At 41.4% G+C, this 25,985-nt stretch overlaps 1 protein-coding gene across 2 annotated transcripts; it reads left to right on the top strand.

Moving 5' to 3' along the window:
- Nucleotides 1–12,876: 12,876 nt before the first annotated feature.
- On the top strand, nucleotides 12,877–25,147 carry Pbk (PDZ binding kinase). 2 transcript variants are annotated; one of them, XM_034498417.2, is made up of 8 exons: nucleotides 12,877–12,991; nucleotides 15,499–15,576; nucleotides 19,014–19,107; nucleotides 20,089–20,231; nucleotides 21,018–21,187; nucleotides 21,499–21,628; nucleotides 23,786–23,959; nucleotides 24,377–25,147. In XM_034498417.2, exons 2-8 carry the CDS (start codon nucleotides 15,519–15,521, stop codon nucleotides 24,619–24,621), a joined length of 1,014 nt encoding a protein of 337 aa, XP_034354308.1. In that variant the 5' UTR covers nucleotides 12,877–12,991; nucleotides 15,499–15,518; the 3' UTR covers nucleotides 24,622–25,147. The 2 variants fall into 2 exon arrangements, with proteins under 2 accessions (XP_034354308.1, XP_034354307.1); XM_034498416.2 differs by having other exon boundaries at nucleotides 12,877–13,002; nucleotides 24,377–25,146.
- Nucleotides 25,148–25,985: the final 838 nt, after the last annotated feature.

Genomic DNA, 25,985 nt, shown 5'->3' with positions numbered 1-25,985 from the left:
CATACTTCCCTAAGGAAGGCCACATCTCCTAAACCTACTCAAACAGTATCACCAAGTGTTCAAATGTCTAAAACTATGAAAGACACCTCATTTAAATCACCACACCTTTCCACGGTGAGATTATATCATTTTAGCACTGTAAAGCTTGGGGGTGGGGGGTGGGGTACCAGACTCTTGGCACATAAACCTTTGATAGACACAATTAAATCATACCAAACTACAGCAAGAGTCTAACTCTGACAGAATCAGGAAGTCCAGATCAACTGTATATGTGTGAATCTAGAGGTGTTCAGGGGAACACAGGCTTGGGGTCTAAAAACCCAAGTAATGAGATTACCAAGGGACACACAAGGCAAAGGCAGTGGGGTGAAAAGAAACACACCAGGAGCAACTTGTTCCAACTGAGCCATCTCATCTTAGGCAAGCTCAGGAGAGCTTTAGTTCTTTGCCATTAATATTTACCGAGGAGCAATAAAGCTCTTAGATTAAGATTATTAAAGTAGCCGGGCAGTGGTGGCACACGCCTTTAATCCCAGCACTTGGGAGGCAGAGGCAGGTGGTTCTGAGTTCGAGGCCAGCCTGGTCTACAGAGTGAGTTCCAGGACAGCCAGGACTACACAGAGAAACCCTGTCTCAAAAAAACCAAAAAAAAAAAAAAAAAAAAAAAAAAAAAAAATAAGGTGAGGCCTCGAGAGATGGCTCCTGAGACAGAGTGCTTGCAACGCAAGCATGGACACCAGAGTTCAGATGCCCTGGGAAGACATGGCAGCTGCCGGTGATGCCAGCACTAGGAAGACAGAGACAGGGGCTTTCAGGAAAAGCTGCATGACTAGACTAGCCAGAATTGGTGCTCTCTGGGTTCAGCAGGAGACCCTGCCTCCACAAATAAAGTTAAAAGCCATTGAATAAAATTTGACCACACACACAGATGCATGCATACACTCTCCCCAAACATGTGCATGCACACATATGAGAGGACATACATATATGCACACACAAGAAAATTAAGAAATAAAATCAGGATAATGAGATACTCAGGGCTACAAGTAGTAGACTGGACATGTACGTTGTTTCATTGACTTCACAAACCCTAGTGAAACAAGAATAAAGCATATTATTCCTAGGTATACAGTTACAAGAATGAGGCAGTGTGGGTGGGGCAGAAGCAGCATTTCTGAAAATGGAGGTGACATATAAGTGTCATAGGACCTGGCAGACATGAGTAAAAGCTGAGCCTGGGGTTAAAAGGCCAAAAGGGTCTCCCCAAAATGGGATTCAGATATGGCTGCTTTGGGAAGTGAGAGTGAATGCATAGCCAACACTAAGGGGTTGGATGAGAATGCGTGTGCTTGAGCACCCGCATCTGTGAGTGCGTACATGGAGGCCTGAAGCAGATGTGCCTGTCCTGCTCCATCACTCACCACCATTTCTTTCTGGCAGAAAATAGACAACTACATCAGTGGGTCAGAAGAGACAGCCACATCAAAGGAACAAAAGTAACACAGCCTTTTCCACAGTGGGTGCTGGAGTCAGTGGACAGCCACATGCTGAGAGAAAAATTAACACGGATACTTATTCAGGCTTACACCCTTTACAAAAAGTAACCCTACATGGACCACAAACTCCATTGTAAGATGGAGAATTATGAAACTCATGTGAACAGTGAGTGTTCTTGGAGGGGCAGTGACTTTCAGATCCTGATGTTTATTCGAAGGAGTTGACATCTAACATCTGCACAGAAATCTGCACATGGATATTTACAGCAGCCTTAGTCACAATGCCAGAACATGGAAGCAGCCAAAATGCCCATGGGTGGTTGGATGAACACACAACCAGCACACAATGGCTGTTATTCATCAGTGAAGATGCACGAGCCATGAAGCCGTGACAAGACATCAAGGAACCTTAAATGCACATCACTCGGTAAACAAAGCCATCTGAAAAGACTGTGTGGCTTTCAGTATATGACATTCTGGAAAACGCAAAAGTATGAAGACAGTAAAAACATTAATGGTGGGCAAGAATCCGGGATGGGAGAAGGGTGGGAAGTTAGAGTGAAAAAAACTTGGAGACATGGAAAGTTTGTGCTCGAGAATGACATGACACACTCATTATACATTCGTTCAGATCCCTGGACTGTGTGAGGTCAAAGGTGCACTGATGCAGCAGTGTGGGCTGTGACAGCTGTGGCCCTCTGATGGAGGATACTGGCAGTGTCTGGACCTATGTGTGTATGGGGTAGGAAGTGCGTAGAAACTGTACTTGCTGCAAAATCTTTTTGTGAACCCAAAACTGCTTGAAGGTAATAAGTTGTTCCTTCTTCCCTCCATGAAATTATTTTTTTAAGTATTTACTAGGGCTGGAGAGATGGCTCAGAGGATAGGTAAGAACACTTACTGTTCTTAGTAAGGTTTGGACTTAGGTTTGGTTCCCAACACCCTCTGTGACTCATAACTGACTAAAACTCCAATTTTAAAACTAAAGTTCCAGGGGGATCCAGCGCCATCTTTTGACTTTGTTGGGTACTGCACCCATATAGTGCATATGTATACATGTAGGCAAATCACTCATACACAAGATAAAAATAAACACACAAAATCTCTTTAAATGTATCTAGTGTGTGTGTGTGTGTGTGTGTGTGTGTGTGTGTGTGTGTAAAGTGTGTGTACATGTGGGTGTAAGGGTGTGAATGTGTGTATTAAAGGATAACCTCAGGTCTTGGTCCTTGATTTCTACTCTCTTTTTTCTAAGATTTACTTATGTGGTTGCTGGGAATTAAATTTGAGTTCTCTGAAAGAGCAACCTATGCTCTTAACCATGAGCCCTCTCTAGCCCCTCCACCTTGTTTTTGAGATGGGGCCTGTCCTGTTGTTCAGTGCTGGAATGTGTTCTCTGGGCTAGCTCCAATCTTGTAGGAGAATCTTTTATCTCTGCTTCCCACCTCACCCGTAGGTGCACGGAGAGTAGAGGCATGCACTACAGCATTCAGCATCTTCCGTGGGTTCCAGGGGACAAACTCAGATCACTGGGCTTTGGTGGCAAATGCTTTTATCTATGATCCATCTTGCATTATGGTAGCACGGTCTGTTGTTTTTATAATCCAAGACCTGCAGCTGGCAGCTCAGGTTCTAGTCATCGGCATGGTCCACAAGGTTTCTCATATCCTTGTTTCCCAACTGTCCTGGCTTGCTGAATTAAAGCAGCTTAAGTTGAAGTAACTTTGATATCACATCCTTCAATGATTAACTCTTTTCTCTGGGCTTGAGAAACAGAATAATAAGCAACACCCATCCTCATCTGAATCCTGGAGATGCCTATTTTGTTCAATAAATTTCAGATCTCACCAAGAGAGTCAGAATAACGGCGTTAATGGAGAAGTGGGCACCCACAGAACTCATCTAGCAATGGAGAAGTCCTACCTGACTGTGTTCTGTGTATGACAACAGTTGTACCAACAGCAGCCAATTCCTTTCCATTTCTCCAACATTTGTCAACCAGAGCCTTTTCTTTCCTTTCCTAGGAGACTGAACTCTATATACCTATATGACTGAAGTCTGCCTACCCACAAGCATCTCCTACTGGCCAGTTTATGATCAGTTCCTAAACTGCATTCCTTCTTGGGCTGGAGAGACAGCTCAGAGATGCAATAAAGAATCAAGAATAGAATGTGCCCCTTCCTCATAGAATAGTAAGGAAAGGCTTCATAGTAAGGAATACAATGAGCTTTCATAGTTGCATAAGAAGAGAAATAGGCTTAGGACAGATTTGTGATCAACTGAAAACATTCATTCTAGGTCAGGTCCAAGGATGAAGCCACAGGTGTGCACTATGATAAAGCAAGGCCGTGTGAAACTGTTGCTTTGAACTTATAATGAGCTCATAGAATGAAACACTGCTTTGAACTTAGTATGAACATCCTTCCGTAACTCCCTTTTGTATAACATTTTATCTGTGAGGTAATTTTTTAAAGAACTTTTGTCTAAGAAAGTATAAAAAGGCCAAAGAGAAGAAATAAAGTGTGGCTTTGGGGCTCTGCTCCATCCACCAAATGTGTGTGTATGTGTGTGTATGTCTGTCTATATGTATGTATATACATACATGTGTAGGTATGTGTGTATATAAGAATGCATGAACACTTGTGGAATTGATCTAACAGGTGGTCAGGCCCAGCTAAAGTGTGTGTGTGTGTGTGTGTGTGTGTGTGTGTGTGTGTGTGCCTGATTTTCCTTTTTCCTTCCTTTTCTTTTCTCTCTGGCTCATGAAGAATTAAGGAACTCTGAGCCTCTTGCTTGGCCAGTGAGGGGTCCTTTAGCCAAAGAGAAGAAAGCCCAGGTAACCAAGCTTTTTTCCTAATCTCCTGCTGCTCTCAGCAGGAGTTAAATTACTGGATGCCATCTGCTTTTGGCCACAGACTAGCAAAGAGCTAAAGAATCTAGAAATTGACAAAGGTAAGCAGCTTTGTCTATGATCACCAATGCCATACCTCCCATCAGCTGCTTTCTTCAGGACCTGGATGCCTGGGCTGGCCCCTGGCACACCTCCTCCAACAAGGCCACACCTCCTAATCCTTCCCTAACTGTTTGTTCTACCAACAGGGAAACAAACATTCAAGTATGAGTCTGTGGGATTGGTTGAAACCACCACACCATCTTTTAATACCTTAGCATGAAGTTTTCTGAGGACATTCAAGTGACACTTTAGTGGCTTGAGCCACTTCACAGTGCTTGAGGAATCCTTATCCCAAAGTGGCAAAAAGACATGATGCTGAGAAGGTGACTTTCTAGACAAGGAGTCAAAACAACTACAGGCTTTGGCAATTTTTAAAACTCTGCTTTGAACGGCTCCCTGATTTTACCATCTTCCTCAAGAAAAGGGCCAAAGATTTTCCTGAGAATATATGATTTATTTTTCTTCAAATAGGATTGTGCTGGTCAGGGTTGTTAGAAGACCAGAACTGATAGGTGAATATATATATTGACCATTGGCTCTTCTAATCCTTCTAACCTCTCTCCTGTGATGTTCCCTGATCTTTAGGTTCAGGAGTTGTGGGATAGATATGCCCTGTGGCTGGGATTCCCCATGACCAGTTTTCATTTATTCAGAACAATTGTGATATTCTATAATGGTTTCTATGTGTTGTAAAGAGAAGTTTCTTTGATGAGGCATGAAAGCTATACGTAATTGTGGGTATAAGAATAACTTTTAGAATATAGTTTAAGAAGTATATTGGTTTAGGAAAATGGTGGTATAAGGTTTCCTCTAAGATTCATGATCTCACTAGAATCAGGAAGTTAGGTTTCCAGTACTAGGCATATTTTTCCTTCCTGTTGAATGGGCCATAAGTCCAATTAGATGGCTGTTGGCTACTACCAAGACATGATTACCACCATTGCATCCTTAGGAATATCTTGCCACACTAGCCATTGTTGTGGTGTCACAGCTAGTCCCTGGGAGGATGCTTTTAGGTCAGCTCTCTCAGGCTCTCTGGGCCTTTATTTGGATCACTGAGGGAGGGTGTGTCTTACTCTGGGGAAGATCTTTCCCATCATTCAATCTTTCCTTGATGGTCTCACAGGCCTGCCCAGAGGCATGTCTCTTAGTTGATTCCAGACATATCAAAGTGATGATCAAGATTAGACACCACAAGTATGTTTGGTGGAAATATTGCTTCTCTGCCAGAACAATGTCAAATACAGAGCAGTAGGCAAAAGAACTTCTACCACCTGTAAACCCCCACCCACCGTACACATTCCAAGTGGGAAGTGCATAGTCAAAAAATACAAACCACCAAAACTTATTTCCTGTCATTCATTGGATTCATTCACCATTGGATATTGAGAACTGATACTTTTTTTTTCCAGCTGAGTTAGAGAGAAGAGCATTGAGGAGCAGAAATGACGTCAGGACACTGAGACTGTGGCCAGCACTGGGGCCAGCCTGGAGTCTTACACAATCATAGCAGATGAACTCTCTCAGCTTTGTTAGGTATGCAGTGGGCATCTTCCCTTGGGGAGGGTTTGAATTCCCTGTCACATTGTGGACTGGACCACAATGGAATCAGGAACTCATCAATTATAGGTATCTGAGATCATAGCACATTTTCTAAAGTGCTTCTTGTTTTTTAAGTAAGCCCTGTGTTCCCAGAAGCAGCAAATTCCACTTCTTACTGGAAGCTGTATGGACACTTTTAGGTTGATCCAGGGCTGTCCCTTCCAAGCAGGTGGCTCTAAAGGCCTTCCTATGCCTCTCCTTCCGGAGGCTGTAGCTGCCTGGCTGTAGCTGAAGGTTGTAGATGCCTGGTTGCTGGCCCAGTGCTTTTAATGCCTTGGAGCTTCCTGGGTGATGGAAAGACACATCAATTATTCTTACAGGTTCTTTACCAGAAAGACAGAGGAATGAATCCACTCCCCATCCTTGGAGACACAGAGAAGCAAAGATTGAGTTAATAATTTACCATAGCTATATAATGAAACCTCCATAAGCATCCCTAAAAAGATGGGATTCAGGAGGCTTCCAGATTGTTAAGTATGTCCATGTGTCTAGAGAGTGGTGAACCCTGGTGCTCAGGGACAGATATTCCTGCTTTGGGTATCTTTCTGAACCTTTTCTGTCTTTTTTCATATGGATAAAATGTCCTTTGTAATAATTGACAATAGTAAGTCAACTATTTCCTTAGTTCTATGAATAGATCTAGAAAATGCCTGAACCCATGGGGGTGGGGGTCACAAATTTATAGCGAAGGTGAACAGAAGTTATGGGTAACCTGGGGTCCTAGAACTTGCAATTGTCTGCTAACATGAAGGGCTGTGTTATGGGACTGTGCCCTTAGCTGTGGGATGTTGGCTAATTTTGATTACTGTCCTCATTGCATTAAACTGAACACTCAAATGGTATCAGGGACTTGGCTGGCATCTCTTCTAAGAGGTGAGTCCTGTCGAACTAGACACCAACCTTGAGACATCATCCAAATTTTGTTAGTTTTCAAAGGGAGGCCTCATCTCCAATATCATTATAGTAGGCTCTAGGGAATTCAAGTGTGGATTTTTTCCTGGAGCATGGGGGTGAATGTAGGTACACAGCTCAGCTGCAGCAGATGGCAAACGTGGGCTCAGGGACTGTGGTAAAACATTAAAACTTCACCTCAGTGACTATTTCCAGACTAGCTGCTAATCCAGACAGGAAGGGCATTTGGTGTTGAGAGTGTGTGTCTATGCTGGAGAGATGAGAAAAGCCATGAGCTCTCCAGGCACGGCCACACTCTTAGTCTTTACCAGAGCCCAGGGACCCAGTGAGGCAAACTCCGGGAAAAGACATTTGGGGTCAGATCACAAAGATGGAAATTTTTTGCCCTGAGGTTTACAAGTTCCCTTGAGGATTTGGGGCATGACAGGATAAAGTTTCTAGACAAAAAGACTAAGCAGACTTCAAGGTGAAAAGAAGGGAGGAGGGGCCTGTAGTGGATGGTAAGCTGGGAGGTTTACAGTGCTCTGAGTGGAGTGCTTAGAAGGCTGGTAGTCTATTCAGAGAAAGGGAGAGACTTAAAAGTGCAGGAGAAAGAGAGGTCAGAACAGAGATGGGGTAATAAAAGTGTCCTAGCTAGGATCTCGGTAGCTGTGATCAAACACTATGACCAAAAACCAAACAAACAAAAAGGCCCAACTTGGGGAGAAAAGGGCTTATTTTGTTTACAGTTCCAATCAACAGCTCATTATCAAAAGCAGTGAGGGCTGGAACTTAAGCAGGGCAAGTGAAAGATATAGAAAACTTATGAAAAATATAGAAAGTTTTTATGACCCCTAGACCTGAGCAAAAGAATGCAGGTTCACTAGTCCCAAGGAAGCGGAACTGAATGTAAGATTTCAGGTCTTCACTGCCCCGGGATACATTCTGGGAAGAGTACATTATCCCTGAGTCAGAGGACACTTGCTGGATTAACATTACTCAGACCTCAGGGAAGAGAACCCACCTGTGGGTGGGGAAGGCCCAAAGTGGGAAGACACATTCCTGACCACAAAGAAAGATGCAAGTCATCTTGGGTGGTCCCAGGAACTGGCTGACCGCAAGATAAATGGTTGGCCAAGGTTACATCTTTACAAAAGATAAGTGTATAAGATGTTTTCCGCATGACCCTGACTAAATTTGGGTTGGGACCTTTTAAGACTTTCTACTGTTTTTATGTTATATTTCCTTGGTAACCTCCCCACCCCCACCCCAGTTTGTGGTTCTGCCCTATATAAGCCCTTCACTCCCAGCCAACTGGGTCGACACTCCTCTGCCCCTGCATGGGTCACGAGTCTCGGCCTCAGTTGACTGACTGTGAAATATACCTCTTGCTGTTGCTTCAAGAATGGTGTCTTGTGAGTTACTGGGGAGGCCGCCAATTTCTGAGGCTTGAGGGAGGTTCTCCTTTCGTGGGGGGAGGGGGGGGAAGTCTTACACAAGAACCTGGCAGGAGCTGATGCAAAGACACCAGAGGAGTCCTGCTTACTGGCTTGCTCATCATGGCCTGCTCAGCCTGTTTTCGTACACAACCCAGTACCACATACCAGGGATGACCCCCCCCCACACACACACACAATGGACTGGGCCTTCTCCCATACATCACTAATTAAGAAAATGCCTTACAATTGGATCTTATGGAAGCATTTTCTTGGTGGCATTCCCTCCCCTCAAATGACTTTAGCTTGTGTCAAGCTGACATAACTCTATCTGGGATAAAAGGGAATCTCCAGTTCAGGCCCTGGCACACTAAGGGCAGCACACTAAGCCGGAGGCTCTGTTGCCTTCACCTTGGGACCTAAATGTGGGCTGCCAAGCCAGATGAGGGTAGAGTGCTGCCCATACCCCCCCTAATCTCCCAAAGCTCTCAGAGATCACAGTAGGAGTGGGGCTGCTCCCTACCCAAGTCAGGCTTGGACCTACTCAAACCAATAGAGACTCAACCCACATCATGATAAACCCAGTTAGGCTTCTGGTTTCCACAACAGAGAACTAACTTCTCAGAAATCATGTGGCCTACAGCCTGCTAATCTAAATACTGAGGCAAGGCTCTTCCAGCTTGCCTTGGAATTTGAATTGGTGCTCATTAACATTTGCCTGTCTTCAATTAGGTCCACATATGCAAATTAGGTGCATTTCCTCTCTTGTTCCCTTTCCTCCCCTCTTCCCTTTCTCAGTTATAAAAGCTAGCCAACCATTTCGATGTCAATAAATGAGTTGTCTTCCCACACAGTCTCCTGTGTCTTTACACCCACCATACTCATGGCCATCCAGGACCCTGCTTCTTAGCATCTCTGTATCCTCAGTTGGGGACAGGGGACCCACATCTAAAGATCTCAGGATGCCAGAACTTGTGGCATGTCCAGGACCATGCTGAACTGACTAGAAATACAGAAGCAACAAGATAATTTTTTTTTTCTTCTTTCCTAAACAGCCTCACCAACCTTCTAGCCAATCAGCAGCAAGGACACAAACTCAAAGAGAATTGGAACTCCGCAGCCATAAAGAAAAGAGGAGGGGGACAACACTCTAGAAAGAAAGAGAAGCATTAAAACTCTCAAAGTAAGCCTTAGAAAACCAAATGATCCTAAAATGGTGTGGGTGTGTGACTTAGTTGTTTGCATAAAGCCTTGGGTTCCAGCCTCAGCATGGCATAAAGGGGGCTTGGCAGTCTCATCACTCAGGAGGAAGAGGCAAGAAGATCACAGTTCAAGATCATCCTTGGCTACATAGCAAGTTCAAGAAGGACAAACTGGTCTGTCAGAAGCACTATCTCAAAAAACAAACAAGTAGGCATGCAAAAGTGCCAGTGTTACTTTGAAGCCAACCTGCTAGAGTCAAAGTAGAGTTGGTTCTTTAGTTGAAACAGTGGGATGAGAGCTTTGCATACTGAAAGAAACAGCTGATCCAGGTGGAGCTGCTCTCTGTAACAACTGACTAGCAGGCAAGGTTTTGAAATTAATGGATGCATTTCACAGACGATAGCAATAAACTTGTGATGATCGAGTGTTTCTGGAGGTAATCTCTGGGGGTTCTTTTACAGGTCCAAGACTAGAAACAGAGCAGGATAGTTGTAGCTGCTAGGCAAGGGCCTTTATTTTCACTGATTTTTTTTTTTTTTTAGCCTCGGTTTACACTGTGCTAATAATTTTATCTCCCTAGAGAGTCTTTTCACAAGCAGTTAAGAAGATTTTGGGGGTCTGGCTTTAGGCAGAATTTTATTATTTACTAAGAAAAGAACACAGAAGACTTGTAAAAACCTAAGACTTAATAAAAAAAAACATAGAACATTATAGATATTTAATGAAGGCAAAGTGTATAATACCACGTTTACACTCACAAAAAACTATTAAGACAGGGCTGAAGAGTTAAGAGTGTTTGCTGCTCTTGGAGAGCACCTGAGACCTGGTACACAGACTGGGTAGCTCACAAGTGTCTATAACTCTAGTTCCAGAGAATCTGACATCCACTTCTGGCACTTGAACACACACACACACACACACACACACACACACACACACACACACACACACTGACATGGTGGTACACACCTTTAATCTCAGTACTTAGGAGGCAGAAACAGGTGAATCTCTGAATCTGGGGCTAGCCTAGTCTATATTGTGAGTTCTAGGCCAGCCAGGGCTATGTACCTCAATCAATCAATCAATCAAATCAAATCAATCAATCAATCAATCGAGAGGCAGGAGGCAGGGGAGGTGAGAGAAAACACTGTGTATCTATACTTGAAAGAGAGTGATCTAAAATGGGAAGATTCTGGGAGTGGAAGTAAGAGCATGCATGTGTGCATGCGTGCTTGCATGTGATGGAAGAGATTTTGAGCATATTTGTTTAAGAGGAATACTATGTTCAACGTATATTTCTGTAAATTATTAGCCCTGATCTCAGGCATGTTGCTTATATTATTTGACTCTTTTCTTTCTCAGTTTTCTCATTTGAAAAAAATGAAGTCTATCATGTGATTTTTCAGAAAAACAACAACCTGGGAGTCATATAATAAAGACATTAGAGCAGACTCAGGATGAGAATAACACGTTTTTCTTCCTATGAGGAGTCTAGATTTAAAATCACATATACATGATTACAGAGAAATGGGGTTGATCATAGCAATTCATATGAAAGACTTGTGAGGATTAGATCCATTAATACATGTAAAGCAAGAGTATCCATGTCAGACACATCATACATGCTAAATAAGTGCTTGTTATTACTGTTATCATTTTGTTTTTTAAGACCTTTAGAGGAGGTGAAGATGACGGAGAGGGGGGTGATTTGGCAGTGGTGCGGGAGAGAATGAGAGGACTCCAGAGCATCTGGATTGACTGGGTGCCCTAGGCAAGAGGAGGGTCCTTTTTTGTGGCCAATGAAACAGGCTAAAGAACATTACAGATGCGGATGGATTTGACTCTGAAGGGTGGACATAGGGCAGGAGTCTGTGAGTGATCTCCATTTTATCTGAGTAGCTGAAACTGTTGGGGAGCAGACCTGGGTGGGACAGAGTTCCTTATCATCCTCCAGGATGGCCTCTCCCCAGCATGGATTTCCAACAGTTGCTTAATTACTATAGGGCAAAGAATGAACAATAAATTTATTTTGCTTGAATGATGTCAGAGAGTTCTAAACCCAGAAAAAAAATTCCCCACACTTAGAACACTTAGAAAAGAAATCACGGTGCTGGAGAAATGGCTCAGCAGCTGAGAGCACTGGTCTAGAGGATTCTTCCCAGCCTGGTCTACATATCAGGTTCCAGGTCAGCCAGGGCTATATACTATAGATAGAGAGAGAGAGAGAGAGAGAGAGAGAGAGAGAGAGAGAGAGAGAGAGAGAGAGAGGAGAGAGGAAAATATGTAAGTGAAAACATTTGAGAAACCAAATCATAGAAATAAAATAGGTATTAGTGCCGATGAAATTGGTGTCACTAGACAAGTGTGTGTGTTAATATATATAAACAGGTGACTTCATATGAGTTGTGCCAGTGTGTGACACTGTCTTTGTAAAGAAGCTGTCTCTATCTGGGCTCAGACTGTGGTTGAATTTCTCCAAAGGTTTGAAGAGGTCACAACGCAGCAATGTTCGGGAGGCATCTCAGTGTTTCTGGTATTATGTTGCATCTTTTCTTTTCTTTTTTTAAGGTATCACATGTCTTTGAACCACATAAGAGGTATGGGAATGTCTTCCTGTTCTCCTAAACTTAATTAATTTCTCTTTTAGTGAACATGGTGGATTATGTTATGCAGTGGGCACTCAAGCCCGGATACCGGACACACAGTAGGTGCTCTGAAAATAGTTGTTAAGTAGAATGTGGTAATTCCAAGAATTAACAAAACTGGGCCAGTGAGAAGTCTCAACAAGGGTAAGACCTTGGTGCCAGAGCCTGACCTTTTGATTTCGGATCTCAGGAATCTAAGGGGGGGGAAGGAAGGAACCGGTTTCTGCAGTTGTCCTCTGACATCTCCACTGGGTGGCAGAAGCACGCACATGCACACTCATATACACACGAGTAATAATTTTTAAAGTTAGGAAAATTTCTCAGCCCCAAATGACGAAACTCTACACATTTTTAGTTAGTGTTTTAAGATCACATAAATCTGCAATAAAACCTTTTGCCTAATTGCATATTCTGAGCAGTGTTTGTAATTTAGGTTGATTTGTCTTCAAAACAGACACATATTTTGTTTTTCCGTCAGCATCTGTCTGACACTTGCTATACCTTTCTAGCCATTGCTCTGGAAGGCTTCTCCTCTTAGGTCTAAATCAAACCTGGAAGCCCAAGTAAACCTGGGCGGCCTGCGCGAACGTATGAGTTTTGACCCTAGCGCCGCCCCGTAGTCTTCTGGCGGGACCTTTGAAACCGCGCGCGCCCTAAACGCTGCGGCGGCGGTTACAGAGTTGGCGGGAGCTGTTCCTGCACCTTTCGGACTAGGTGTCCAGACAGCTTTGAGCCAGCTCATTAATTTCACCTTTTTACCCGAGGGTACGACTGTGGTAAGGGAAAGCCTAGCTGACACGAAGGTCGACAGTGGATGGGGGTGAGGGGTGGAGCATCGAGGACCTGAGGGGAGGGGTCGCGGACGGGAGGGAGATTGCCTCTACCGTAGGGAGGATCCAGGACCTGGAGATCTGCGGGGAAGAACAGCAAACTAAGGGTACACAGCGGCTAGGGGAGGACTGAAGAAGGACCTAGGGAAGACAGTGGAGGGAGAAGAATAGGGGAACTCCTTGGAACCATCGCGCACCTCCAAGTCCCTGACCCTGAGCTCCTTGATCTTGGAGAGTTTGGGGGTTCAGGGAGAAAGTCGCCTCCTTCTCCGTGAAGGAGGCGGGGAAGCACTTATCAGCCAATGCCTCTGCTTTTAAGGTGAGGCCACAGTGAAAAGGTGGCCTGTGGTAGGGAAATGACACATTGGGTACAGTCTGTGCCCAGTATGCATGCAGCCCTGGAATCCATCTTCAGGACCTAAAAACCTGGGAGCAGTAATGAGTGCCTGTGGCCCCAGTGCTAGGGAATGGAGACCGAAAAAAGGACAGGGAATGTGGCTGTGCGTAGAATTTTATACACGGAAATACTGGTATTACTTTAAAAAAAATATTTACATGCATATATGAAAATTCATAGTGACACTCAATCATGTAGAGTTAGCATATGCTAAAAGATACTTCTGAAAAGTCAGGCAGTGTTAAAACATTATTATAAAGTTATGGGTGGGGGACGCTGGAGCGTTGATTGGTTAGAGCCCGCAGTGCTTTTGCAGAGGCCCTGAGCTGGTTGCCAGCACCCATGTGGAGTGTCTCACAAACAACTACATGTAATTCTAGAGGAGTCCTTCACTTCCGGCTCTTACACTGTTGTGCATATACCACTCACCCCCTGACACGCTCACACACACACACACACACACACACACACACACGATGGAAAGTCTATGATGGAAAATCAAATCATAAAAGCAGTTATCAGGGTAACCAAGCATGGCACACATGTGTGGCCTCAGTGCCTGGGGATTGAAGCAGGAGGATGTCATGTTGGATATCAGCTTAGTATACACAGCCAGTTGAAGGCAGTCAGTTGAAGTAATGGTGAGACCTAGACTCAACACACAAAACAAACAGGGCTTAGAAAGCCCATCATAGATGCGCCAGCTCTATCAAATGTGCACTTTGAACCCTGAGCCTATCAAATGTGCCCTTTGACCCCTAAGCCTAAAGGTGATATAGTTTAAAGAAAGTATAGTTTGTTTGTTTGTTTTTAATAATTAATGCCTATGGAATGTGTAAGCAGATCTAAGACAGAATAGACTAAGGCTCAATCTCAGCCAGGAAAGAAAAATCCCATTAGACAACTGAGCTGGGTGGGACATAGGATATCTGGGTACAAATAAAGTGGAAAGTAAGGCATTTTTGAGTGTCCAGAATTTAAGGGAATGTTGAAATGTTTAAACCTAGGTACTTTAATCTCTTAAAAACACACTGTGTGTTTTGTATCCAGTCCTCAAGCTGTAGTGGTGCCAAGCATTTTGCATGTGGTTCGAATTCTACAGGCTGTTTCCCCCCCCCCCCTCTATTTCCTGAATGGAAATCCCAGGTGCTGGGATTAAAGGCATGGGCCACCATGCCCGGCCTTTCTCTGGTTTCTTTCACCAGGCTCCTTTGTGTTGTACATAGCAAGTTTATTCCTTTTTGCTCAGCATTCAGCATTTAATGGGTACTTCTGTTGTCTGTCTGGGCTGTTAGAAATATTGCTGCTTGTATGCACGGTTTTCTGTTTTTGTTTTGTTTGCAGCAGGGTCTCACTGTTGCCCAGCTTGGTCTTAGCCTCCCAAGTGCTGCTATTACAGGTGTGCATATAGGGTTGTCTTAAAGGATAATGAGATATGTTTGTAACTTTTGGGAAGTATGATAGGGAGACAGTATTTACCTTTTGGTTTTGTCACTGGGGATTGTTCTGTGCATGGCAGCCCGACACTCTGCCCGTGAGCCACATTCCTAGTTCCTGCTCACTTTCAGGAAAAAGGTAGTATTTTTTAAATCAAAGTTATATATTTAAAAGTTTTAAGAATTGTATTTGTTTCTATATATATTGTATATGTGTGTGGGCAGATGTATGCCACATAGTATCTATGATGGTCAAAAGACAACTTGTGGGAGTTGGTTCTCTCTTTCTACTACATGAGACTAGGAATTGAACCTAAGTTGACAGGCTTGGCAGCAAGTGCCTTTACCTTCTGAACTGTGTCTCTGACCTTTAAGTATATATTTTATAGTTAAAACTACAACCCCATAATCACTGATACTATGATCATGAATAATTGTATCTCTGGGTTTTAATTTTACCTTTGTAAATAAAATTGGACTAAGTATTTGCTGAGGTCATTTTCAGGTCTCAAATTGTCTGTTTCTTTGATAAATGATGTTATGGGAAGCTCCTCACAAAGGAGAGTATTTTCAATAGGTACAGTATAACTTAGCTTGTTTTCATTACAGGACCTAACGTGATTGCTACAATGGAAGGAATCAATACTTTTAAGACGCCAAACAAGTTATCTGAAAAAAGGAAATCTGGTAAGATTGCAAAAGACCTTTTCTTGTTGCTGTTTCTATTATAAACATTTTAGTGTTTGTTCTTTTGTCAATGTCTATTGCAGTGTTGGTCATTATAACAGTGCTAACTATAATGGAGATTCTACTAACACAGGCCAGACTTTCTGTCTACTCACTAATGGTCATTCTGGATTTTAGGACCTGCCTAGTAATGGTCTTCTGGCTTGAACTAGAGGATAATAGGAGTTGTATTCCTTGTAGATGGCATCCAGGAATTGAGCATCGGGCTTGCACAGTACTTTTACCTGTGGAGGTATCTTGAAGATTGTTCAAGATGTCTTTAGTTGGTCATATGTAGATTAATAGACACACTGCCTTTTTTTTTCCACTTCAGTCTCTATGACTTTTTAAAAAACTTAATAAGGTATTATTACAACTGGCTCAGCACATTTTTGAACAAGGTGCTAGTAGACACATTAGTGTTGTTCCCAATGTATCTACTAAATACAGCTGTTTACAGATGCCCTTATTATACTCCAGTCCTTCTGCTTCCTCTGAGTCTGGGATTACAATTTGTGCTCCCACACCTAGTCCATGAGGATCTTTAAGAATGTCTATAGATAGTATCTTTCTGAGCTGTATATCTTTTTATTTGTTCTTGTGTCACTCCTGTCATTTGATGGTATGTTTCCATTGATTTATTTTTCTTCTGGCACGAGCCATGGTTTTTGCTTCTTTCATACTGGTAGTTTTTGATTAGGAGGTAGATATTTTATGTCATTGAGTGCTGGATTTTGTCACTCTACAAAGTGGTGAAAGTGGTCTTTGGAGTGTAAGAGTAGAAAATTTTAAATTGGCCAGTGTCTCAGAATAACATGGGACTGTGAACTTGTGAACTCCTGGGGAAGGGCCCCAGGCAAGAACATACAAAATATTTCTGAAAACTGCAGCTGTGTGTGTGCCAGATAATAGACATGACCCTAGTTGCTAACGGACCATATTCTGACCACCTAGGAGCCATCAATCAAGGGCGCTCCCGCCTAGAAAGTCCCTACTCCCCAGTGCTCCTCCCAGCCTGTGGTTTTTACCTTTATAAGCTTGTGTGATTTTATGCTGGGGGTGGGGGGGTCTTCTCCTTTCCTCCTTTGAGAGGTATGAGACCAGCCCCAGCGCGATGGTTCCTGAATAAAGCCTCTTGCTGTTTTGCATCAAGTGCTGACTTCAGTGGTCATTGGGGCGAGCGCTGGTCCTCAGGACTCGAGCAAGGGTCTCCCTCTTCGGGGTTCTTACAGGAGCACTCTACTGAGCTCCAAAGCTCATATGACAGAATGGTGATAAGCCTGCTACTAATGAGGCTGGCTTTTAAACTTTCTTATAGACTTTGCTTGGGCTAAAAGTTAGCTGTAGCACTGAGTTGCTACCCTTTAGAGGGCTTTACTCAACAGTCTGCTGCAGGACCACCTGGTCTGGCTAATGGTAAAGTGATCTTATTCCTAGACTCTTTTCATTTCCAGTTATTTAGCCTATTGTTTTCCTGGCTTTGGGGATGTTAAACTAGACATGTGTAGTTAAGTACTTGGCCAAGAACTCTGGATCTTTTCAGTCCTCCCTTTTCTTTCTTTTAGCTCCCTCATGTTTTGATCCATAGCCTCCAGCTACCTAGTTGTCCTTGACCTCTACTTTGTCTCTGTGGTGTGACTATTGGGCTGTTTTCTCTGTGTTCAAGCCTGGGACTGCCTTTCAGTGCTATAGGGTAACAACAGAGTTTACTGTTATCTTTGCTCAGAGGTCTCAGCTCTGTTCTGCCTCTTGTCATATATCTGAAAATTATTATATTTTGTCAAGTTTTGCATTTCACAGAGAGAGCAGCTCCAAGAATACTCAGTTATTCCTGACTGGAAGCAGAACTATTTTATCTTTAATAATTATAGAATGCTCTAAATTATATTTAGATGTTTTGTTTTTGTTTTTACAGATGCCAAAACAAATTCTAGTATTCAAGCATGTTTACATGGTGTGTGTGTCTGTGTGTGTGTGTGTGTGTGTGTGTGTGTGTGGTCTCATTGGGCATGTGCCATAGGGTTAGGAAACTAAAAGGCAGGGGTATACATAGTTCCAGACATGCACAGCTTGTGGCCCACAGGTCATATGCACCCCAATATAGCTATGTGTCAGAAGCCAGGACCCTCGCCTCTCACCCTCATTCCCTACCTCTCCCCACCTGCACAACAGTTACGCCCCCTGCAGCTTCATCCCTCTAGCAACCACAAGGTCCGGCTTGATAGTTATAGATAGACTTATAGATTTAAAGCAGTATACCGTATCTTTTGAGAAAAGCAGTTAGACCGCCATTGTTTCAGGGCACAGGCCGAGAAGATTCTGTACTTTCCCACCACCTGGATCTCTCTTACCCCTCCCTTTGCAAACTGTATTATAAAAAAGAGCTCTGCACCCAAATATATGACTCTTGACAAGCATTTGCTTCCTTGAGTCCATTCTCTCTCTCACCCATTCTTCTTTCAGGTTACGGTCCTTCTCGTGCCCACAAAATAACTAGGCCTGCTGGTCGGGTCAGCTATGAATGTGGCTCAGCACAGAATCATAAAAGTACTTAAAACATTATAAGGTTTTCCTCCAATTTTATGATTTTGTAACTAGAGTGAAATTTTGAGCTTGTTCTTTGTAGATGTCAACCTGTCATAGTGTCACAAAGTTGATGATCCTGGTAGACTCTGAGGACCACATTAGGTCTTCCTTATGCTTGCTTGTTGGTGATCTTTTTCTCTTGATATATTTTTATTTGTGTGTGTTTGTGTGTATGCAGGCTTGCATGCATATGCCACATGCATGTGGGTGCCCTTGGAGACCAGAAGGGGGCATTGGATTCCCTGGAAATTGGAGTTACAGATGGTTATAAACTGCCTGATATGTGTGCTAGGAATCAAATTCTAGGTCTATGTAAGAGCAGCAAGTGCTCTTGACCACCGAGTCATCTTACCAACCTCAGTATTCTTTATTTTTAAGTAGCCTTTTAAGAATGTAGAAATGGGCCAGGGAGATGGCTCAACAGGTTGACCCTGTGATCTGCCCCAATAGAACCAAGTTCACAAAGCTGTCCTCTGACTTCCACATGTGTGCCATAGCACAGTAGTGGTGGTGGAATAGAAGAGGAAGTGGAGGGCAGGGATTGGAAAGTAGATTTACATACACAGACATACAGATATACCATGTATACACACAATTGAATGGAGCTTTGAGATTCTTAGCTTGTAAGCCATAAAAAACAAGCCATTTACATTAGTGTTACTGTGTGCGTTGCAGAAGTCATCTTAGTCAAAGGGTACTCGCATACTCTTTTAAAAAAACCTTTATCATTACTAATCTTATAGGGCTTTAAGACTGTTAAGATGATTTTGTACTGCTCTTTCAAATGCTAAGTTTTTGCTTTTGCTTTTTAGTATTATGTTCAACTCCATGTGTAAATATCCCTGCCTCTCCATTTATGCAGAAGCTTGGCTTTGGGACTGGGGTCAGTGTTTACCTAATGAAAAGGTGAGTGCAAGATTCCCTGCTTGGGGGACTATAGGTCCCTTGTGCTTGGATTGGGGAAGTTCATCATCATATCTGAAGGCTACATTCCAGTTCTTAGAATCTTGATAACGGCCGGAGCTCTGCCCCTAATACTTTATTTCTAGATCCTCCTGGTAGATTATTTAAAGGGAAGTATCTTAATCCATTTTCCTCTGGCTCTATAAGAAGGCAACGTGGTAGAAAGATCTTAGAACACAGCTTTGAGTGTGGTGAACAGATGTAGAATTGTTCTGTGTGGAGTTGAAATAGCCGTTAGTGAAGAAGAGCATGCTAGGGATGGGGAACCATTGGCAGTTACTGGCTCTAGGGAAGAGAGAGTCAGCTCTCTTTAGGGATGCAGGCACTGAGAGGATACCCATGCTCAAGTAGGAAGTCCTATAACCAAGCACTAAGTGGACTCAGTGCTCTTAAAAATAAAGAACACATGAAGTTAGGAGGAAAAAGTAGTGGTGGTGGAACAGAAGAGGAACTGGAGGGGAGGAAGCAGAAAGTAGATTCGATCAAAACATATATGTTTGAAATTTCAAATAATGAAAGAATAAAATACTTTTATATAGAAATTATCTTTAAATTTCTTTAATATTAATTATAGCATGTCATAACTCATCTCTGATACATATAGATAAATGTTGATTAAGTAGTAAGCTGACATGCCAGGATAGAAATGTTAGAAAACAGTGTAGCAGTTCTGAGGTTTAATTGTACTTTGATAAGTTCCTAACCCCCATCCTTATTTTTGTCCTTTAATCCCTTCTCAGAGCATAGATATCAGGTGCTGTTTAGGGTATCTGATTAAATCTTGACACTGATTTAGTCAAAGCAGAAATGTAACAGGTGTTGATGAGCTAAAGAATTTTATATACTTTTAAAAATCTATTTCTATGGAGCAAAATTTGTGTTTTATTCATTTTGTATCTTTAAGTTTATATATGTATATTTTAGATCTCCTAGAGGGTTGTCTCATTCTCCTTGGGCTGTGAAAAAGATAAATCCTTTATGTGATGATCAGTATCGAACTGTGTATCAGAAGAGACTAACTGATGAAGCTAAGATTTTAAAAAACCTTAATCACCCAAACATTATAGGTAAGTCTACATGTACTTTGTGGTAGTATGTGGGAGAGCAATGTTCTATGTAGCTACTGGTTTTGGTAATAATGTTGGGTCTACATGTTGTTGGGAAGCAAGTTCATGTGACTTATCTGAAGTAAAAATTCACATAAGGTCCTGGAGAGATGGATCAGCAGGTAAGAGGACCTGTCATGCTTGCAGAGGACTTGGGTTCAGTTCTTGGCACCCACATGGTGATTCACAACCATCCATGGGCATTATAGTGTCTTGGTGTCTACTGGCAACAGGCGTGCATGTGATGCATATATAAACATGCAGACAAAATATTCATAAAATAAATATTAAAAATTCACATATCTTTCGAGGTCAGCCTGGTCTACAGAGTGAGTTCCAGGACAGCCAGGGCTATACAGAGAAACACTGTCTTGAAAAACAAACAAAAAAAATTCACATATTTTAGATTTGTATTTAACCTTCATGGAGTTGAGTTGGAAGTAGTTGTTTTAGTGATAGTACTGTAAAGATTTCAGGAATGTAGAATGGTCCTCATGTAGACCATTCATATTCATTTAGATTGGTTCTTGCATTGTTTTCACTTTGCATTTTTTGGTACTAATAGAGTTGGTGGCATCATTCTGTACAGAAGCTTAGTAAAAGTATTTTGATCTGTGCTGCTAGACACACTTGAAGGCATTTGAATTATGCCTGTGGGACTGTAAATAGTAGCTGCTTCACTGTGCTAGTCCTGGTCCATGTTACATTAATGAAGAGTTTAATAGAAAAATGTCATGTTTTCTTAAGGGTATCGTGCTTTTACTGAAGCCAGTGATGGTAGTCTGTGCCTTGCTATGGAGTATGGAGGTGAAAAGTCTCTGAATGACCTAATAGAAGAGAGGAACAAAGACAGTGGAAGTCCTTTTCCTGCAGCTGTAATTCTCAGAGTTGCTTTGCACATGGCGAGAGGGCTAAAGGTAACTATGTCACTGTATTTTAAACAGCTTTGGTGAACTATGAAGAAATTAAACGTGTTGTACCTATGTTGCTGTGTTTTTGGATAGATAGAAGAAAAGAAACAGGCAGAGGCAAGGTGGATCTTTGAGTTTTGAGGAAAGGGCTCAGTGAGATATACTCTGTCTTAGAAAAACGAAGAAAAACAAAGAAGAAATGATATTAATTAAAGACAAATAAGTCTAGTTTACAAGGGAATTCAAGTCATTGTTTTATTGAAAGAATTTTTATTATTTTTTCTGCTCATGTATTTGATTGCTTTTCCCAATTTTAGTATCTGCATCAAGAAAAGAAGCTACTTCATGGAGACATAAAGTCTTCAAATGTTGTAATTAAAGGTGATTTTGAAACAATTAAAATCTGTGATGTAGGAGTTTCTCTGCCACTGGATGAAAATATGACTGGTAAGTAGCACTGTTTTAAATTTGTACAATTTTTGCATTGTAAAACATACTAAACCCACATGGTTTAAATGCACTATTTTTGAAAAGTATACAATACAGTGTGTTTTCAGTGTTTTGTCTCCTCTGAGTTCCCAGCTTCTTCCCTTCCCTTCTTGGTAGTGTTGTCTGTATATTTTTTGTCTTACCTTGATTTGTTTTAAATACGTCAGTTTAGGATGGCCTCGGGCTCCCAGGCCTCCCAGTCTTCAGCCTGTGCCCACACTGGCTCTAATAGCATGAATTTTAACTGAGTAACTGTGGGCAAGACACACCCACTAAACTAGAGCTTCCCCAGCTTCTGGGCTTTCTCATCTAATCATGCCAATCAGTAGGGACTAATAAATCTTCCCTTTTCCCTTCAAATGTTTCTTTCCTCTACTTGTAATTTTATTGAAAGCCTCAAAATAGAATTTTGAAGATAAACTTTGATTAAATAAACTGCTTGTTTTTCTCTCCTATTGTTTGGAAGTGAATTATATAAGCATTTTGTTTTCAATTCTATCCTTATTTGTGTAAAAATGGAGATTATAGTAATGAAATACTGAAAAATTAATACACTTTAAAACTATCCAGTGAATTTGACTTATCTTAGTTACAGAATGGAGTTTTTAAACATGTAAAGCAAATTTTGCCTTAAGGAAGATATCATAGGTATAATACTTTACTAGAAAAAGGAATTAAATTAGAGACTACTAACAAAATATCTAGGAGAACCTTGAGTATTTGGAAGTTTAGCAATGTAAATTTATATAATTATAGGAGAGTATTCACAGAGAATTGATTCATAAGTGATAGTTTCCCAGGAAAACTAGTAGCCATTAGTGATTATGTTAAAAAAAAGACAAAACTCACCCCCACTGGCTACATTTCCTTGTCAGCCAGGAAAGGAAGAGCAGAACAGAGTCCATGAAAGGAATAAGAAAGACAGGAACAGAAGTCAAGAAAAACAAACCCTGAAAAATGTTAATAATAATAAAGCCAAAAGCTGGAAAAATAAAAATTTTCTATAAGATTGAGAAAAGAGAGAATATAACCAATGTTAGGCATGAAGAGGGTCTCAGCTGCATGTTCTACACATTTGTAAGGACTTACAGCTATATTTCACCAAGTTGTGAGCATAGATGAAAATGATAATTTCCTAGAAAAATATAATTATCAAAATTGACATAAGAACTAGGAAGTCCAAAAATCTCTTGTCTAGTAAAGAAACATTCCTACAAATAATCTTACATGGTTGATTTTAGGAAAGTGATACTAAAATGACTGAAGTTATCAATTATATTTATATATATTAGTAAAATAGGAAAATTAAAACTTAAAAATCCCACTTATATCTGTTAAAACCCCAAGATATTTAAAAATATAAGAATAAAAAAATCCACTAAGTATAAGCCTGGAAGTCATAAAGCATCACTCAGATGGAACTAGATGGAGAAAGATCTGTGTATTAGAAAACTGATACTATTGAGATGTTCATTTTTTGCAGATTGATCTAAGAGTCTCTTCCTTTCCTAATCACTTTTTGCCACGTTGTTGTTGTTTTCCTATTGCAACTGACAAAATGACTTTAGACTGTACAGGGACTATGAGTGGCATGTGCTATTATTCCTGGGCAGACTTTAAAGACCAGTGTGTTCTTATCCCTTCTGGTTCTCCTGACAGCAATCCTGGAAGCACTTAAATGTCATTTGGTTCTCAACCTGTGACTTTGTTGCTTGCAGAAAACCCAAGGTGTTTTGAAATGGTCTGCAGTGTCACACAACTTGCAAGTCTTTGAAGCCAAGCAAGGTGTACTAGCTTGCCTGGAACTTTGACATCTATATTTTTGTCTTAATTGAGACAGGGTTTCTTTGTGTAGCTCTGGTGGCCTTGAGAGATCCACCTGCCTCTGCCTCCTGAGTGTGGGAATTAAAGGCTTGAGCCACCACTGCCTGAACTTGTTTTCTTACATTCCTACCAACTGATGAGATTTTTTTAATACTTGCCAGTCTGATAAGGGACAGATTCTTTATAGTGAGGTTAAATATAGTGATTAACCTCTGAACTCCTCATACAAATGGGTTTTGCTTGTGTAGTTTTGTTGGTTGCTCTTCATGACTATTCTACTTGTATTTTCAGTGACTGATCCTGAGGCCTGTTATATTGGTACTGAGCCATGGAAACCCAAGGAAGCGTTGGAGGAAAATGGCATTATTACTGACAAGGCAGATATGTTTGCTTTTGGCCTTACTCTGTGGGAAATGATGACTTTATGTATTCCACACATCAATCTTCCAGATGATGATGATGAAGGTAAATACAAATAGGTTTCAACATAAGTCTGAATCTTTCCAGATTAGTACATAAAATTGTCTTTCCACTAAATTAAATTTAAACAGTTAAGATTATAGCAATACTGTGATTAATTGGCTAGATTTAATCCTATATAAATGAGATAGAGATTGATAATATGAAGGGTCTTTCTCCACTCATGGGTTCTCACTTTTTTCTTAATTCTACATTGGGTGGGTGGAGTATCTAATTGAACAGTGTCCTTAACTTTTTGCTGGAGAGAAAATAGCTAAACTCTGTGGCAGGAAGAGTTGAACAGACTGCTTGTGGTCTAGGGGAATGCATACTGGATAACCTCTTGTTACAGGAGGGTAAACCATTGAGCTATTCCATGACCTACATGATTTTACTTGTTTTCATCTCTCACTTCATGTGCAGATGCAACCTTTGATGAGAGTGACTTTGATGATGAAGCATACTATGCAGCTCTGGGGACAAGGCCATCCATCAACATGGAAGAACTGGATGAATCCTACCAGAAGGTCATTGAACTCTTCTGTGTGTGTACTAATGAGGATCCTAAAGATCGGCCATCTGCTGCACACATTGTTGAAGCTTTGGAACTAGATGGTCAATGTTGTGGTGGTCTAAGCTCAAAGCATAGCTTGTATGGGAACTGTTAATTAGATGTATTTAGTTAATATAACTTATAGTACCTAGACACTAGAAGTAGCTTATTTTAGGACCATTGTACAGTTAATATTTGCTTAAATTTCTGACATGTTATTTCTTATATATGCACTTATTGTACTGGATAGTCTATGAAGTTTAAAAAACTCCAGGTATCTAGATGCTGCCTCTGATTTAAACACTAGAGACCCCTGTCTAAGATGACTTAGAATCAAGGGACCATTGCTTTGTTAAAGATCTATTTAGATATTCTTGCTTTTTTAATGAGTTACTAAAAATTTCACTATATATATGGTACACAGTTAATCTGTCTGCTCATAGTGTCCACCCTTTATCTGCCTATGTGCCCTGGAGTTGAGAAGAGCATGCATGGTTCAGAAGCATAGCTCCTGGGGTATTTCAGACCCTACTGTCTTGCCTCTCTCCACATCTTAGTGTCTTTGTTTTTACTGACTGTATCCTAAGTCTTTTAATGTTAATATAAGAATAAACAAAATACAGTTTAGTACCAAGCACCTCAGCATTATCTCCTGCTTTTGTTGATGGATGTATAAAGTGAGATTGTGTCAGTTGTTTGAATCACAGCTCCCTGCAATTACCAGAATTAACTAAAATGGTGAAACCAGGTGGTGTACTCTGACTTGGCAACAGATAGGAAGCATTATCCTCTAGAATTTCCTGGTAGGCTCCTCTTAGGAGTAGACCAAACAACAGCTCACTAATTAGTATATTGTCCATCAAAACAGTAGGGAAGTGACATCAAATTGATAGTTTACTAATGGAAAATTTGTGTAAGTGCACGCTGAGACTCAGTAGTCTTAACTGCTCCTTCTCTGATGGGTAATTTTAAGTAGGTTTGCCCAAGTGATAGTTCCTACTTATTGGCCATAAAGCAGGAATTGGCTCAAACATATAAACTGGCACTTTCACTGAGAGACTTATTCCTAGCAGTTCCTATAGACACCCCATTTTCCATATATCACTTTACATCACTGTACCTGTCACAATAAACCAGTACTGAAATGAAATTCAACCCCATACTTTATTCAGATTTACTGTTCACAGTGACTTTTTCTGTTCCAAGATCCCACTCAAATGCCACACTGGGGGAATGTCATGACCCCTTGACTAGGTTTCAGATTTTTGTTTTTCATTGTTTTTGAGTTTTAGGGTATGGTGGATTAGGTATTTTGTACAATGTCCACTGGGACTTTTCTGATGTTTAGTTCATGTTCACATCGAATTATATTTGAAAAAGGTACATACCCTTCTGATATAGCAAACCAAATATCAACACAGTAACATGGCTGTTGCTGTTGTTGGCAGGGTACCTGCTAATGCAATACTCATTTTCCTC

The sequence above is a fragment of the Arvicanthis niloticus genome, chromosome 3 (genome assembly GCF_011762505.2).
Source record: "Arvicanthis niloticus isolate mArvNil1 chromosome 3, mArvNil1.pat.X, whole genome shotgun sequence".
Lineage (NCBI taxonomy): Eukaryota > Metazoa > Chordata > Mammalia > Rodentia > Muridae > Arvicanthis > Arvicanthis niloticus.
Note: the sequence above shows the minus strand (reverse complement) of the source record. Positions and strands in the feature narration are given on the sequence as shown.

What these genes read in the sequence shown, in the direction of transcription:
- Pbk (XM_034498417.2), top strand. Translation starts at nt 15,519, where the DNA reads ATGGAAGGAATCAATACTTTTAAGACGCCAAACAAGTTATCTGAAAAA. An exon ending in ACATGGCGAGAGGGCTAAAG is followed by an intron (nt 21,188 to 21,498) that starts GTAACTATGTCA and finishes TCCCAATTTTAG; the next exon opens with TATCTGCATCAAGAAAAGAA. An exon ending in ACTGGATGAAAATATGACTG is followed by an intron (nt 21,629 to 23,785) that starts GTAAGTAGCACT and finishes TTGTATTTTCAG; the next exon opens with TGACTGATCCTGAGGCCTGT.